The 18,201-nt window shown below is 44.8% G+C and overlaps 1 protein-coding gene across 4 annotated transcripts in view; it reads right to left on the minus strand.

Annotated features, from left to right (window-relative positions):
• Positions 1-18,201, minus strand: part of RNF220 (ring finger protein 220) — a 229,237-nt gene that overhangs the window by 37,399 nt on the left and 173,637 nt on the right. For 3 of the 4 annotated variants that reach the window (XM_037403812.1, XM_037403814.1, XM_037403815.1), the window contains 2 exons: positions 13,816-13,937; positions 12,671-12,803 (listed from right to left, as the gene is read on the minus strand). In XM_037403812.1, the coding sequence (XP_037259709.1) occupies positions 12,671-12,803; positions 13,816-13,937 (255 nt within the window). The remainder of the gene's footprint in view (positions 1-12,670; positions 12,804-13,815; positions 13,938-18,201) is intronic. The other variant, XM_037403813.1, reaches the window with a different exon arrangement.

The following is an 18,201-nucleotide window of genomic DNA, read 5'->3' on the forward strand; positions in this document are numbered from 1 at the left end:
TTCAAATATTTGACGTCTGAACTGCTTGACATTATTCATTCATCTCAGGCTCATTCAAACCAGATTTCTGAACAAGTACTGTTATAAATGGATTAAGAGGACCACTAAATGCAAGGAAGGCCTGATAGGATCACACCTGCTTCTCACTAACTCAGCCCAAGTGTAAAGAGGGCTCACAACTTCCAGTCCTGCCAGCAGTGTACTCTGCCATCCAGGAGCAAGGAAAATGTGAAATGGAGCACGGAGGGTGTCAAGCAGAAATGGCCTTTGCAACAGCATTGTTCTGGACCTACTAGAGGAGAACAGGAGCTTCCAGAAGACCCACCATCACACTCAGGTTATTTGCAATTCAATAGCGTGCACTGGGAGTGGGGAAGGGTTCTTCCAGCAAGGCTCAGCTTCTGAAGGTCGCACAGTAATTCATGGCTATCAGCAACGCTGCCTAGAGCAGACCTCTAAAGTCAGTGCTGCTCTCCAGAGGTCAATGTTCAGGACCAGAACTTTATCCTAATGTGTTAACAAAGTGAAATCGAACAACTGAATGTTAAGTTGTGAGTTTGACCTAAGAATTCACAAGAGACACAATCTGTTATTCACAGAAGCAGCTGCGACTCTTACAAGGAGAGTCACCTAAGGCCTGAGGAACGAAATGCCACATGTGGATTTGAAAATGCTACTTTCAGATGAAAAAAAAAAAAAAAAAGAACCACCCAAAATACAGACTCTACTATATCTTTCCTTTTCCTTGTGGAAGATTTTTTTTTTGCTCTTGCCATGCATTTGGTAGGAGGCAACTGCTCGTCATATGCTGCCAGCCCTGATACAATTAGCTTCCCAATGCTAAAGCAGCACAATCCTCTGACAATCTTAATCCCAGCTGCCTCCTTAAGGTCCAGACAAACAGGAGTGAGCAGGCAGGTCAGATGCTGGGGCCATTAAGCAGAGAAAAAACAAAGTTACAGCTCTGTCTCCAATCCCCATTGCTCTTGTAGCCAGGTGCTCTGACAAGCAATTCCAGCACTGGTATTGAGTGGCACCTCTATAAACCCTGTGACAGTTTGGGAGACAAACTCGCCCATCAATCAGAATGTACCTATCAAGATCACTTACCTAGAGCGCCCGCCACCCTCCAGCACTGTGTACACAGCTTTGCTTGGGTTGGCCTCGGAGCAGCCTGCCTGAACACCAATTCCAGGCAGTTTCTGAAAAATTTAGGTACTCCACGCAAGCAACAGTGTTATTGAAATACTGACTCAGAGGTCTGAAAAGCAGAAAAATTCGCATGACTCTCTGCTGCTGCCAGGCTGTAGGCACCGGCAGGCTACAGGAATCAGCTGAGCTTGAAGGAGACTGGAAAACACTTCCCACTTTCTTCCATGTGCCTATTAATAATGGCTGGAGATAAATCTCATCAGAGATCCTTTTCTTCCCCTTTTTGTAAGATGTCATAGCACTTTTTTTCCCCTAAGCCATCCCCTATGCCTAAGCATGCTCTCTGACCTCTGCACTGCTTCTCAAATCTCACCTCCTTTGTGCAACACCCACCCCCACCCCCCACCCCCCGATGACCGGTCATCTCAGCATCTCTCAAGTGAATGGTGGCTCAAGCTAAGATCGAGAGTCATTAACATGATATATAAGCAGATTCACAGAACAAAGGGCCTCACATTCAAGTCCCTCCTTTTCTCCATCATGTTCAGTAGCAGATGGTCAAAGTGACAACATATGCTACTTCAGGTGTTGGCAGCACTGCCGGCTCCTGCGCAGGCATGAGCTCACACAGAGACTGGCAGTCTCAGGAGCAGAAAGGTAAAGACAACCAGCTCAGAGCAGACCCAGATGACCACAGCCAAATTTCATCAGCACAGCTAGGAAAGCACAGACCTACCGCACCCCACCGCTGCTCCTCAGCTCCTGTCCAGGCTGCTCAGTCAGTTCTGGGGACCAGGTGTTCTGTATATGTTCAATTATGTTCAATTATCGCTCCAAACAAGACTAAGGAACAAACCTAAGATGTTAGTATTATTATTTGCACGACCATTATGAATGCAGCTACTGGATGCTGCTCATGCAGAGGATCAAATTCATCTGTACAACTAGCATTTCTCCTGTCTGGCTCCCAAAGAGTGGGGGTGGAGTGGGTGTCAAATCTATATTAGATATATTCTAGAAATCCAGAATTTTGAGTAAATTCTGTGAAGTGGGTCTAAATCCAAATCCATCTCGGGGGCATGCAGCTCTACTGGGGCCTGTTTTGGCTGGGAAGAGGCATTCATTTTGCTCACTGGTAATTTACACGTTTCAGGAAAGAAGACAAAAAAGCCTCCCGTAAATCTCCAGAACTGGCCTTTGCTAATTACACTCCTTGCAGTGACCCCCTTCTGCCCAACCTCCCTTTCCAGCACGTTCACTCTATTTTCTTAACGAAATGTCACTCGTTGGCTTCTTGCAGAGTAAAAACAATGAAGGCAATAAAAGTAGTTTATGCAGACACACGGCCAGGCCTCACACATACTTCCCGAGAACGGCTTTAAACTGGGTTTATTTCATCAGCTGCTGAAGTATCCCAAACTAGTACTAAGAGGACAAGGTGGCATGGATGCTGTTTTATTTTAAAAGGCATTTGGGAAGAAAGAGAAAGCCATTAGAGATTCTTGAAAACAAGAGGAAGGCAGAGATGAGGCCATGCTGAACAGCAGTCTTTCTGCAGGTCTGTAACACGCCCTCCCAGCCACATTTTTAGGCAGTGAAATTGTTCCCCCATTTTTTCCTAGCACAAACAGGGACAGAATAGTTCTTCTGGTGAGCTTCCCAGCCTGTTGCAGGAAAAAATGACGTGCCATGAAAAGCTTCCCAGCCTGTTTGCAGGACAAGGGTTTCAATTCTCTGGAGCCAGAACCATTTCAAGCAAAACAGTGATTTACCTGGAAAACTGACACCCAACTGTGTCATTATAGCATACACCTGAAACAGCAGATGCATCCATCTGATGCCATCTATTAGCTCCCACAGAGCCACAAATGGGCTGCCAGAGACCTGACTGCTTATCAGTGTCTCGGACACTTACAGTGATCTTTGCTAACAGATCAGAGGAACAGCTGCCTTTAAAGAAAGGGGCCATATAATTTTATGACCATTAACATCATTTTGCAGCGGCGTGCTGAACAAAGGGCAGGCAAGCTCCACTGTACGGGGTAAGAGCCAGCTGCTGCAAGGCTCAGGGGGAAGAGGCTTCCCCGCCCCTCACAGCACCAAGGAGTATTCCAGAGATTTCTTTTATGCCTCTCTGTAACCCATCAGGTATGAATTGTGGCTACAGAGGGGAAAACACACTCGGACCAAAGGTCTGATCTGGTGTAGCCATTCATGCACAGCTGCCTCCTAGAGACTCACACCAGCGCGATGCACTAAAGTGAGAACAGCCTCACGTGTATCTCAAAGGCTGCTCTTCAATACCCACAGCTGAAGTACAAAAGCAGCAGCAACAGCCATGGTCTTTGCAGCTATGGCTTGTTTTTCACAGTCAGGGGAAGGTGGATCTGAAAGCCTTTGCTCCCCTGGGGAGAGGGTGGAAACAAACAAAAAAGGAAGAGGGAGAATTAAAGTAATCTTGAATCACTAAGCAGATTCACATCACTGGATCAATAAGCACCACTGACAGGGATCACAGGAATGTCGCAACTTTGCCAATAATAAAGCAGCACAGCAGAGCTTGGAGGATGACTTTTCTAAGGCAGCCGAGCATGAAGCAGCAAGGCTGGTGAACAGCTGAAAGTGACACCCTGGCTTACAACAGGCTGCTGCCAGTGGCGGGGCTCAATGCAGTTTGCTTTAAATAATGATGAGCACTGAGATTGTATTTGTGAGCGAAAGGCAGCCAAGGACTGGAAAAACCAAGGGCTGAATTTTACAGGCCAAACCCATGTGCTCTTCCCCCCAAACTAATTCTTTTCTAGGTTGGAAAGAAGAAAGAAAAATCAGTGCTAATTTAATCAATTGATCAGCCTATTGATTGCAAAACTGGAGCTGCTAGTTAGCCATGTGCTGTAATGCCCTCAACTCTGAAACCACAAAACACACCATTGATTTGTTCACTTCCAGCTCCAAAATACAAAATAAAGCTGGGATTTCAGCAGAAAAGCAACTTCCTCACCCAGGGAGGAGATGCAAGAAAAGAAGAAGAGAGGCCAGGAAACAGGGACAGCCACATCTTGCGAGGTTCAAACTGAAATTAGTTACAGATGCAGTCACAGTGTTTTGTGTAAACTCTATCGATTGGGTGGCTGACAGTCTTGGGAGCCTCCATACTAGGACAATCAATCCGGCTGCAGTGTCACCTGCCACTTTGCTGAACAGTTGACAATGCAATTATCCAGTGTGGAGGCAGGGAGTTGGCGTGTGTCAAACGCAGTTAGCCACTTTCCGGGCACTACTCGATAATGCGTTTCACCGCCAAGCGTAAGAGACGACATGCGGAGACAGGAGCTGTTTAGAGCCATTGAGACCCGTGCTCCCTTTTTCCTTTAGAAAAATCTCACTGCCCCTGACTTAACAACTGTATTCTAAAATGCTATTAAAATCACGTCAATCAACTACTGTGTGCTTAAGGCTGAAGTTTGACCTGAGTGTCCAAGAAGTAGGTTGCAGTTCTAGCAAAACTGCAGACACTTGGAAAAAACCAGAAATTATAAAATGACTGTCTTAAAGCCTGGGACTTTCAAAACCAGAGCAAACAGACCACTAGAAAAATGTATGGCAGAGAGCAGCTACGCAAGTGCAGATGGAAGTTGAAGATCCTATGTTGCATGTCTCAGATCTGAGAAAACTGAAGTTTAAAGGGATGCTGTCAACTTGAAACCCAGTCAGTTTAAAAAAACTGACTAGTTTTAGGTGCTACCTGCTCCCTTACTCCCCCTGCCAATTTCACAGTGTTACAACCACATTTTCTGTCTTCTTTTTAATTATTTTTTTTCCCTCCTTCCTCTGATGCCGGGTGACAGACATCACTTTTCCTCCCCCAAGCACGATATGTAATACTGACAAATGGAGAGAATTCCCCTTCCTCCCACAGATAAATCTTATCGTAAATCTAACAGTGAGGTTTAGTTGATTGTACCCCTTTCAGCTAATGAATTCTGGCAGTTTGAGCATAAAAATTAAGGTTCTTAAATTTTTGCATGTGTTCAAGTTAATGAAAATGTACTATCAACAATCAGGACTTTTAACAGCTATAAACACTAGTATTTTTTTTCCAGTTAAAGTGATTTTTACTTTGCTAAATCCCATTGATTACTTTGTGTTCCAAAATGAAGCAAACACTGTTCCTTGAAGCATTATATGAACTTTAAACACACATGATATTGAGCATCAATTACATGGTGGGTCACGCTGCCTTGTGTATGTAAGGTAGGAATTCTGAACTTTTTTCTTTTTAAATCATGTACTATTCTCATCTGTTTTTCCTGCTCACTGAAGTCAACTTCTGATGTTAATATACAGTACAATACCCAGGAGACATTTATTAGCCACAGAATCCCTCAAATTCTGTATGTGAACACAAACTACGAACAAATACTCAGGTACAGCCCACCTGATTATTGTATGTAATGCTATGCAAACAGATCTGTTAGCATTTTTAGGTCAAGTACTACCTTATGGACAAGCACTTGCTCTCAAAGGAGAGAGGTGCAAACATTAAGGAGTGGTTGGGCTACTCCATCAGACAAGTACAAAGTACTGTCCTTCAGCAACAGAGGGATTACCAGGATTACCACCGTTTTACACAAGGGCTGAGGTAAGGCATACGAGTGCTCTGGGACTCAGCAGCCCTCTAAAGGGGGGATAAGGCACAGAATAAGCACTTGAGAAACATGAAATTTATACATCTCAGCTACTTGGAAGCTTACAGCAGGCAGAAGCGATCAGTAGAAGGTATCAAACCAAATATAGGAAGGCTAAAATACCAAGACTGCGAGGCTGGGAAGGATGCTCAGATGTATAAATGCATTCACCTTAGAGACTAAGCAACGAGGGGCGTTGACACAGGAAATGTTACAGAGAAAGGCACTGAACTGAGCTCTTGCTAAGTGGGAGGAAGATTAAGAATTTCATTACGGCAAAGATTCCCTACACTTTTACCACAGACCGCTCTTGCATCCAAGCTGAAGTTTGCTTTAGCCTGCCAGGGTAAAATGAATGAATTCTGACTCACCTACACAGAAATGGGGAAGATGATTCTAGTTACTAGACCATTCTTCCAAAAGGTCTAAATATGCCAGCAACGCTTTCTTTCCCACACACTCTCTCAGGAGAAGTCACACTTCTGTTGTTCAGCTCAAATTCTTTTGCTGAATTTCAGTATTTATACCCTTACTAGTATCACCTTAAATGCAGCCTGAACCTCATGGCATGGAAAAATGGAAATTCTCCTTGCCTCCTGAAGCTTTTCTGTATGCCTCATTATATTTTACATGAAAAAGAGGGCACGGCTGACTACTAGGTGAGATTCTAGAGCAAGACTTTTAAGCTCTGTTGCCAGCTTCACTACTATCTTCATAACATTAGAGAAGATGCTTCTCCATGCTCAGTTTCCACGTATGTGTCAAACAGATTTTGCAGAGTTTTGTTGTAGAGCTTGGTGTTGATGAAATTACACTGAGAAGTGCAACTGAGTTTTGCTCTTCTATTTGGAGCTTTCTGCCAAGCAGTACCAGACATGAGCGAAGTCACTACGTTCACAAACACCTGCTACTGAAGCAGAACTGAAAAGCATCTACTTAGATTTTGAGGACAGGACCTCACACCTGAGGGCATGTTTCTGATATTGCATGTATTTAGAAGGAGAACAAATTGGCAGAGAATATAGCTATTGCCTCAACGCTCTTTCTTGGACAACTAACTCATGCTGGGCAAAGGCTGGCCTACAATATTTTCTGCTCAAACCAAAGCACATCTCGATTCTGCAGAGACAGAAAGCTGACAGAGGGACTGCAGCCATCTGTCAGAAACTTTTAGGCATTTTAACATAGTCCCACTTTCCAGGCAGCTGCTCTAATGGGACACGACATGAGATCCAATGCAAATGGGCACCCAAGGGTAACTGTAGTTTGTTACAGCTTATAAGGCTTTACTCAAGTCCCTCGATGCATATGCCAAGTCGTGCTGCTCTTTTCCCTTGGTAAGACATTAACAAACAGATACAAACCCTTTGGTAGCCTGGGAGGAGGGCAGCATGGAGAAATAAAGAGAAACTTCAGAGTTAAGTAATCCCTGTGTGTTTTTCCTTCTTCAAGAGTTATCGCAATCTATCAGACAGATCCTTGTCATGTTGATCTTTCTTAGAAAGTATCCTTCCCTGAAAATGCCCTGCTTACCATTTTAACATTTTCAAAGTCTTTCTCTCTTCTGTGTTATTTTTGATGCAACTGATCTGCTGAAGGAAAAGAAACCCAGAAGAGCAGTGGTGACTACCTTGCTACTGTGCCCAGAGGAATGCTTTTTTCTGGGGGAGCTGGAGGGGAGAAGAGGACGACGGGGTGGGTGGAGAGAACTTAGCTACAATTCTTCAATTCTTCCATATCTAAAGAGGACAGCAATCTCTGTTCTATCAGACCACACAGTTCGTGCTTTAAATGGTACTTGCTGCCAGCTTGCTTTCCCCGTCTCTGTCTCTCTCCCTTTGAAGCAGACTGGACAGCTTCCTCAAGCTGGCGTTATCACTCCCTCTAACCACTCTTGGCAGGCAATCTAATTCCCCCTGAAAAGGTCACCGCCATTTTAACTGCCTTTCAATCACATTAAGCACGCTGCCGCTCGTGCTCAGAGCACTGCGCCTGCAGCTCTCCTGACTGAGGTGCGATCGATAAACTGACATCCCGCCCCCCCATCCCATCTCCCCAACCGCCCCATCCACCGCTTGCCTCCTTCCCCTCTCCTGGACAAGCCATCTTCCCGGAACGGACAGCGAGAGGCCAAGTGACAAAATCCTCTCCTCAAATCCGAAGCAGCAGAAGGGAGCTGCTAACCTGGCATTTACTAATCTTTGTCCCATCTGCTAAGAAACAGAAGGGTGCAAGCATCCCCCCCCGCCTCCCCCTAGACCTACAGAGGCAGAGACTTCACAGGACAGTTTGCTTAGGCGCTGGTCCAGACACCTTTGAAGCTGTGTTACAAAGAACAAGCCTCCCTCAAGCTTCCCTCAATGCAATCATTACCGTTATCTCTCCCCCCACCCCCCCAACCCGTGCTGCTGCTTTTTTTTTTTTTCAGTTACGAGTTATGTGTTCCACCCATCGATCCCTGTGTAAGACACTGTTTTAAGTCCTCTTGCCTTTTGACTGCGCTAAGCCGTTTAAGCGATGACAGCGGCTTCTATCAGCACGGAGCTGATGTGATTCTTTTCAGATAAAGCACTTTTTTTTTTCACTCCCCCCCTCCCTTTCCCTTCTTTCAAGTAAGAGACATACACACAAAAAGAGACACTGAATCTTTCAAAGAAAAAAAACCCTTTTGAACTTCCCTCAGGAATTCTTTAAAGGGATAACCTTACAGTGTAAACACTGAGGGTAACGTGCATCCATTCTGGAGAGGAACAGAAGAATTGCTACAAATATGTTGAACGTTAAAAAAAAACACATCAGAGAGGGAGCCACTTGATGCTTTCACTTGTGAAGCCTTGTTGGCTTCCTAAACACAGAAACTCATTAGACAAAGATGGCATGAAATAATCCCCTATAACAAAGAGCTTCAGAGGGATGATTCAGAGACGTGGGGATAGATGGTTACTGAACGTTCAGGTATTTCAAGAGAAATTTCAGTCTTGTGACACTGTACAGAGATAGGGAAATATTTGATTATTTTATCTGTATAGCTTTTCACTCTGAAGCATGTGATTGATTTAAACAGCGTTGGTATTTCATGCTGGTAGCCTTCTGCACCTACCCAAACAGAAGCAACAACTCTCCTACTCTAAAGCCCTATTTCAAGCAGGACCCTCTGCTGAAGCAAAGTGGTTCCAAATCCCATATAATTGCAAATAATCTTCATTTACGCCCTGCATTCTTCCAGTTTTGGGTAAGCAAATTAAGTGATAGCAAATGGTGCTTTAAGAAGTCAGACGGACAGCTAAAAGTATCAAGTATTTCCTGACTGAACACCTTCACCTAACCCAACAGCTTAAGAGACAACATACCGACCCCAGAGCTTCTCGGTTCTGTCATATTCCTACTTGCTGCTATCTCTTGTTCTTTCCACCTGCTGCCTCAAATATGTCCAGTTGTGGCGGGCCAGGTGGTGTGCTTTGGCTCTGCTGCACTAGACCTGACTGGGGATCTGCAGCTGTAACACCAACACAGAAGACTATTTCCACCTTCTAAGACATCCCCCCAGGTGACAGGAGCAAGTCTTCCCTGCAAGCGCTCTGGAAGCAAGTATCATCCTAGGAACCACACAAGTGAGAGTTTCAGCCTGTGATTGATCCCAAGTATTAGGCCACCTTCCACAAAATCTGAGCAGGGCTGTTCATTTCCATGCCCTTTCTGTTTTCAAGAAGAAAAACCCCAAGATTTCCCAACCTTACTCCACCTGAGAACCTGGAAAGACCTTTCATATAAGTAGCAAAGAGTTTTCCTCACCTTGAGGGTGTTATGAACTTTATCCACTAACCAAAAATGATAAAAAGAGTAAGCCAGGACCTGCGTTAAGTTTGAGTCACTTCTGTAATGCTGCCCAACGGACTGACCGACTCATGCAATACACGCTGGCCAGCATCCTGCTCCCCCTTCGCCCAGCTGTGACATCTCCTCAAAGCAACACACCATTAAAACCAAAATTAATGAGACACACGGCCATCTATTTTCCCCTCTGGTTTTATGTATTTCCTCATGTCATCTCTTTAGACACTGGTGACATTCCTGCAGCCTGGCAAAGGCTGTCTGGCATTATAAAAGGCCTTCGATTTCCACATCGCTGCTACTTCTCAGCAAAGGGAACAGAGCCAAACACAAAGCCTCGGGTGACGGGGGTTAACGAGGGCCTTGCCAACTCCAGACAAAGCAGTTTTAAGCATTGGAAAGCATCTCCAAAACATTGCGCTGTGCTTCAGGGCTGTAAATTAAGAATTCTGTCCCTAAAACAAGGCAAGAGCCAACACTGGCAGAGAAAGGAAAAAAGACAGTCACCTTAAGGTTACCTGAGAGTACACAAAGCTGGCCTGACTGATGGAGACCTCCGAATGCCAGCAGCCAGAGACAATATAAGAACCACAAAAGGGAGCATGAAAAAGCATAACTTGCTTAAAAAGAGATACAATCAGCCAACTATGGGAGATTGTTCCAGCTTTGCTTTTTCAGCCTCCCGATTTTGCAGAAATTTCTTGCATAGAGTAGGTAGGTACCCCCTCCAGATATTATCTGCTCATCCCAAAATGCTAGGTAGAAAGTTGGTGGCAAGAAGTTCCCCTGTTTAGGGAAGAAGTCGCCTCTCTACAGGAGCATACAGCTGCCGAATCCAGCTGCCAGCAGAGGCGTGCTCCAGAGGAGGAAGGGCAGGGAGAAATGTGCACGCTAGGGACGTGCCAGCTGCTCAGGTGGAGTCATTTCTTCAGCACTGGCTCTGCCACCAAAAGCTGCACAGGGAGGATGTTCCTCACTACAAATGCTAAAGGGGTCAGCCTGTGAGCTGATCTACCAACACCTTTCATCCAGCACCACAAAGGGAAGGAGTCTAATCCAAAAGCCTTCTCATCAGGGTAATTATGGAGGGGTTTAGAACTGCATCTAGTTGTGCTCTACTTTACTCCTAGACTTCTGATCCTTTGCTGGATCTGTTCATGCAACTAAATACTCTTGAAGGTGTCATGAAGGTCTCAAAAAAGGAAAGAAGAGACGGACCCCATACTTCCTGATGGAAGCAAGGCTATTTCTAAGTACGAAAGACAGAAGTACCTGTCCATGCACGCGCAGCCATCTAGAAGAGGTTACAGCCCTGACTGATGCTAGAATCTAACTTCTGGCAGAAGAAAGCAGTTGATCTGTATAATGCAAACCGACGCATTTGGGAACTCCTTAAAATAAGGAAGAAAATGCAATGAGGAGCAAGTACTTTGCATTTACACAGTCTAATCACAATTAAACACATTTCATCCACCTGAAGCCTCATTTGAAAGAGTCTCCATATACCTGAAACCATATGAAAGGTCCAGATCGCACTTCAGTGAGTGAACTCAAAAACAACCAGGAACGCTGAACTAGGTGAAGACAGTACAATGTCCATGATGAAGGAAGTGGAATACTCTTCTCAAACTCAACTGTCTGGTGGGGGTGAAGGAAGAAATTATGCATGCACAAAAAAGGGCAGAAATGAACTGAGTAGTTTTTGTTTTTTTTTTTAATCAGGACTAGCAGCGACAAGACATCACATCCTTCCCTGCTATGGACAGTAGTGACTATAATACATAAGGCACTGCATGGCCTCATCAGACCTCTACCTGGAATCATGTACAGATGCAACTCTCCATGCAGGCACAAAAAAAGTTAAGGTAGGTAAGGCTACAGACACAGCAAGTGACAGTATGAGCTTCACTGGCTAGCCTTTAAAACCCAAAGCTGCTGCTCCTTCACCTCTGTGCTCCTGATCACCTGCTCTGCCACAACTCAGCTACAATTTAATTTCAGAAAAAGGTAAGAGCCGATCAGGAGTGCCACGTTGTCACTGAGCACACAGCTGGCTTTTAAGTCCAACTCCCTTAACATAGTAGCCTTTCCCCTTGAGATATTTTAAATTAAAATTCAAGATAATATAGGAAGAGATCACATCCCATCCTCTTTATTGAACAGGGGGAGCCAGCATTCCTCCTCTCATTAGGCATGCACTACGTGGGTTGCTTGCAAGAGATTCTCCTTAGTGCCAGAGGTTCATGCCAACAAACAGTTTAGTAAATCCTCCTCTTCGAGGCCAAAGGGCTGAGTATAAGAAAGGGGCCAGGTTTCTAGCTAAAATTACATTCACCAATAAAGCTCACGAGAGGTCAAATTTTGCCATAACTCACTCTCTCCTCAGTAACTGATTTCCCCGTCACTGGGGAAGGAGCAAAAGAAGGAGGAAAAATAAAATGTGTTTGTCTGGGAGCCCTAAGGGTTTGCAGTGCTGGAGGTGCAGAGCAGGTTCCTGGATTCTCATTTATCAACCTTAAAAGGGATGGAGTGATAAATGCACAACTGGCCCTTTAATATTTTATGCAGGTGCTAAAGCGACTTAGCTGTCACCTTCAATACATCACCAGAGGCTGATACACCAGCTTTCGTCACTCCAGGCTGGGAATTTTTACAATTTCATTTCTATTTGCCTCTCTTCACATATTTCCATGTATTTCTTACTATGTGTAACATATAAGAAGCTATTTTCTGCAAATGATCTCCCCATTCTACTCATTCCCTCTTCAGCCACATTTCTCAAGCAAGAAATAATGCAACGCTTTTGTTCAAGACTTGCACAAATTTTGACTCTCATCATTTGAGAGAGGCACAAAGCTGAAATCACTTTACATTCTGACAAAGGCTGAAGGTCCTGCCCTTTGTGAAAGGCAAATATCCAGATCTCTCCCCTTAAAGATAAGCAATGATCAATTTCCACAGCAGAATGATTTACAAGGGTCCCCAAAACACTGGCGCACCTCGAAATCCTCCTTCCAGGAGAGTAGTAGCCCGTATCCTCTTCTGCCCGCACCATTCGTACTCTTCAAAGCGGTTGCTGTTCTCATTCTCGATGTCCACAGAGTCATCCTCAGTCATGCATGAACCTTCTCTCTGCGCAGGGTAAAGCAGGGGCAGACCGTTGAGATGCATGAAATACCTCTTTGGGGTTAATAACTCATGGTGGGATGGAGAAGGAAAGCTGGACTGTTCCCAGGACAGCTAAGTATAGAGCAGACAGCAGCATCTACTCCCGACCCCATCCCAAGTGATCTAAATCTAGAAGTAAATGGGTGCTGGAAGAACTTGATAACCTTGAGATCAAAAGTTGCAGGTTCATCACTTTTACACACGACAATTTAAGCTCTGGTTCCTACAACAATGCTAATGTGCATTTCAACATGCATCCCCCTGCATTGCATGCACAATTCCCCTACTATGTAAACCACTGATTCCTTTGACCCCCAGCAGGAAAGTTCTCCTAGAGCATTTTTGGGGCACATTGATCGGAAGACACCTCTCTTCACACCATGCACCTCTGAGGCAACAAGAATGAATTTGTTATCTCTACTGTGGGCTTTTCCTGAGAAACAAGCACAGAAAGCCCTATGATGCAACTCCCTCCTCTAGGGCTTGTTCCTCCTTCTTCCTTGCTGTTTTTCGGATGAACGGCAGGAGGAGGGTTCTGCTCAAATGCACTTCCTGGAGTAAGGTAGTCATGCAACATTTACAAATGCCAGTCTGTTACAAAAAAACCCAACAAAAAATATTTCTAATGTTGTCAAAGGCAGAGATCAGAAAGAACTCTTCCCACTGTGCTACATAGGAAGCATGAAGTCCTACAAAAGGCTTCATGAACTTCAATAGCTCTACCTTTAGTCTATAACTGAGTCTTCAATAACAGCAAAAGGGTGCATGAAGTAAAAAAGTTACTAATGCAACAGGAGAAAAATCCAGAAGAATTCATCTTCTAAGACAAAGAGAAGTGACTACAGATCTTAGGGAGACAGTTAGCATTGCCTGCAAGCTCAGCAATGTTAGTTTTTGCCCCATGTTAGGTCAACTGCAGACAAAGCTAGGAGTAGGGAGAAGGGAATGGCAGCTGGTGATCCTGCTGCGCCTCTACCTTTGCAAGGCATTGTTCCACATGCCTACTCATCTCCTCCTCGGATCCTGACAGAGGTCGGCTGCAGAGGGGACATACCTGCCCTTCGTCTTGCTTCCTCCTTTTCATTTTTCCAATCCGAGCTGCATGGAGAAACCAGGGAAAGAAAACAAAAAGAAAAGAAAGAGAGAAAGAAAAAAAAAAAAAAGGAAGACATGTCAAGTTTGTAGATCCACTCTTCTCTCTCTTTGCTCAGCTCCAAATAATAAACCCTTGGCAGAAATGGTAAGATTTTACACCAGAAAATTCCGCTGCAACTCCCTATTCTGGCTTCTGTAAACAGTACAGAGATTGTTACTTAGCACTTCCCAAATTAAATCTGTAACCCGCGGCTGAGTACAGCCTGATTTCAGAAAGGCAGCTACTCACGATCTAATAACTAGGAGAAAGAATATCTGCTGCACATCCACAGGTAAGTTACTCAAATGATTAAATACTTTCTCTTGGAAGCCTGAAATTGTTTTTGAAGTTCAGCGATTAAGTCACTGAATCCTGTTCTGGATTTTGCCTTCTAAGTCCCTGACCCATCCACTAACAATCTATTCCCTATAGAAGAACTTGCTTAGACTGTAGAAGGATGATGCAGCACCCGAAAAGCCTTGGACAAAGTCCCTAACAGTTACTACAAGGACCACCGTGTCTCCTGTACACCCTGAATAATTCCTTCCCAGAACATCACAAGAAGTCAGAGCAGCATCTTAGCAGTGGGTAACATTTATGGAAAGATCTTTGCTGTGAAAATGCAACACCTATGCTAGATAGTTTGCCTCTATTTTTGTTTCACTGTTTTCACAGATGAAAACTGGGGGCTACACTGCCTTCTTGAGGGCATGCTCTGGGAAACAAACATGTTAGGAGTCACGATGATTAGAAAAAGCAGCCAAGGTAGTCTGTTGCTTAATCCAATCTCTGGTTAATTTGAGCCATCATTTCATGTGATCAAAACATCTGGAACCAAATCATTTGCATTAAAAAGAACTTCTGTCCTTTATTATGATGGCTTTAGGCAGGTATTACTGAATAACTCAATCACTGGCTGTAGGAAAGGTGCTGCTTAATTAATAAGGAAGGTCAAAATTCTGAATGAGAGACAAGGAAAAGCCCAAGGAAAGCCCATGCGATAATGAGAGATGACACTACCAAAAAGCTGCATTAGGCAGAAATCGTTACTGACATTGTGAGTGCTGTGGCACGCTCTCAAAGCCTTCATGCCTGAATACTGTAGGATCAACAGCTCCCTGCAGCCAACGAGTCTGAGAAAGCTGCTGCAATGCCAGGAAGAGAAGGACCAGGGTACGGGAAAGTTTCTGTCAATCATTTTCATGAGTTTAGTGCAGACACACCACCCAGTGAATTACAAAGTTTCAACTGAACACACCAACACAGACCTGAAAGGCCTCTTGGAAAGCTTTCTTGTTGGCTTCCCTGGACTCGGGACTCTCTGGGTTAGGACATACCTTCCCACAATCCAGAACCAGGGGTACTCGTCATCCCCTACACTCTCTGATGCTCCAGGGTTAAGACTTTAAATTATTCCCTGGGCATTGCTTTTCCTTACTGAGACAGATTTGTGGGAAAACTTTCAAAATCAATCTTCGCTACTAGCATCATGAAAAGAATCCTGCAAATGTGACATTTCTAGAATAAGAGACAGCAACCCGAGACCAAAACAAGACTCTTTTTGATACCTGACACTTTGAACAACAGAGGCTCTAAAGTAAATGTACACCACTTTCATCATTTGTCTAAAATTTATTTGTTAAAGCTCCACAATCCTGTCTTGTGCTGGGTACACCACCACCACATTGACAGCTCCACAGCCCACTGCCTCGCCACACCCTTCAGGTACTTCAGTATTCCTATTGAGATATTTTAATAGTTTCCTTCCTATTCTGTCTGTTTAAATCTGTTACTTTACCTATACTGTCAGCTTCTACTCCAGAAGGTAAATCACCTGACTTCCAGTCAATACAGAAGCAAAAATCATGAAGCATTACTGCCAGTTTCATTATGCCCAGATGAAATTATATTCCACTTTTGAATAAAACTATGACTGCCAACATGTTTTCTTTGTTTTCTCTCCTGTTCCTGAACCTCCAAACACTGTCTTCCCCCTGCCCTCTGCATCATCCAGCCCTGTTAAGAAGCAGTCAGAGTTAAGCTATGCTCCCTCTGGTTTGTACTTCAGTGCACGAGAGACTTCAGAAGTTCTGGTTTAGCGAGTACCTATATCCTCCAGTACGGCTCTTCCACGTAAGTTTAGGATGCTCTTTCCTTGCCTCACTAGCTCTGTACAGCCAACACAAGACAGGGGACGAGGCTGGAATCAGACACAACCTGAGCATTCTGTAGCAAACACCTATCTGAGCAGAGGAAAACAGGAACAAAGTTTTCCTGTCCTCATCGTAGACTCCTCTTTCTCTCACCTCATCCTGTTTTTAAACAGGGAAATGGAGGGAAGGAGCAGTTTAATTATTCTGGTAGGACTCCCGGTGGCCAATCAATCCAGCTAAGTCAGTCTGCTTGGCAAGTCTGTTAATATTTTTAACTTTTTTACTGCTATCCTGCAGTACAGGCATCGTACCAGTGATAAAAGAAAGACAACTTATCTTAGGTCTTGCACTTATAAATTCTTGGGACTGTTTTGCGAGAACAAGTACCTGATCTGCTGTTGAAATGTTAGTGCAGAGCTGGGAATGGAACCTCCCCTCTGCTCCAGCTCCAAGGAAGACCAGGCAGACAGTCCCTATCTTGGCTCATTTAGCTCTGCCAGGAATAAGTTCTAGTGCCACAAGTGAAAAAGCCACTGGAATAAAGAGGTGTTGAAAACAAATCCCCCTGCCATTTTCATTCTGTGGTCATTAGCAGCGGCAGTGTTGTGCCCACAGAGGCTCAGGGAGCCCCTGGTGACAGCAGAAACCAAAAGGGAATGTTGCAGCCTAGAAAGCACATCCCGAGCAGCGCTGTCCCTACCCGACAGGACACACAGCCGGGCTATCACTTCCAATCAGCGCAGAAGGGACAGAGCAGCCCCAAAGGCAGGGGGTGATTGTGACACTGTCCCGAAGGGGAGCAGCTCAAAAGAACACGCAAGTGAGACCACAAGATTGTTAATTAGTGTTGATAGACATGATCACTTCTAATTAGCTCACTAATCCCTCTTCCCCCTTGCTCCTGTCGCAGAAGCATGGGAGAGGAAGGGAAAAAAAAAAAGCCATTCCCTCTCATAATTCAGAAAGATAAAAACGCAGACAGTGGAGGACTGGATGCAAGAGGACGGAGCCCAGGGAATGTTTTTGCACAAGGCTAGCCCATTCTTACCTCTGACCGAACAAAGACTCCACAGTTATTATTCCAGCCTTCTGCCAGGAGGTGAAGAGTTCACTAGTTTTTATTAGGATTGATAATTATTATTAGGCCATCAGAGGGCTTCCAGCACCTTTGAGGCCTCATTTTTAACAGACGCACATTACCCTACGCACTGCTCCAGCTGCATCTGCATGTTCTCCCTCAGGTTACACTAAACCATTGGGCACCCCAGGAGTTTAAGTCACCACAGCATATGAATGAGAAAGTAGCACATGGAGGTGAGCAAGAATTGGGGGCCAGAGCAAGGGCCAGCGTGTCAGTTACGGTCTCTGGCTTAATTTAGGAGCTGTGCTGCTTAAGGGAGCTGCTCTTCCCTTTCCTAACATGGGGTCTCTTGGCACTACACAAGGTGAGAAGCTGCTTGCACTAGAGGAGCATCCTAACCGCACTTGACAAAGCCTCTACCGCTGAGGGTACACCTGCCCCTGCCTTCCCAGGGGTGCGGAGAGAGGAGCCAGCTCACCCCTGCTGCCTGTGGGCAGAACAGACCAACGGTCTTTTCTCACAAGAGGCTGTCCCCATCAAGGCTGAACCTTATTAATGCCTAAAGATCATGTTATTCTCTAGCCTAGCAAAACTTCCTGAAAGAAAATCTAATGGATTTTAGTTTTCACTGGTACATCCCTCCACAAGCAAAAATTTACCTTCAGGACAGGACACTAATTACCTCAGAAGTGCTCTTACATAGCATCTAGCAGTAGACACTATACAAACCTCTACTGCAGCATCAAAGGAGATGATTAAGTTACTAGCAATATCTCTTATGATTCCCTCCACCAGTTCGAGTGGTCCCCCGAGTCCCATGCAGACATCATTAGCAGCTCCTGCAATGGCAGGCCAATCAAATTAAGTGGAAACATTTTTGTCTTCTTTCCAGTGAAAATCATCTAGCTTTCTTCCTCCCCCACCCATCAGGTACAAGAGCACACAATGTGCTGCTGGTGGTTCAACAAACTGCACGGTCACCACCTCCGTGGA

The sequence above is a fragment of the Falco rusticolus genome, chromosome 11, assembly GCF_015220075.1.
Source record: "Falco rusticolus isolate bFalRus1 chromosome 11, bFalRus1.pri, whole genome shotgun sequence".
Taxonomy (NCBI): domain Eukaryota; kingdom Metazoa; phylum Chordata; class Aves; order Falconiformes; family Falconidae; genus Falco; species Falco rusticolus.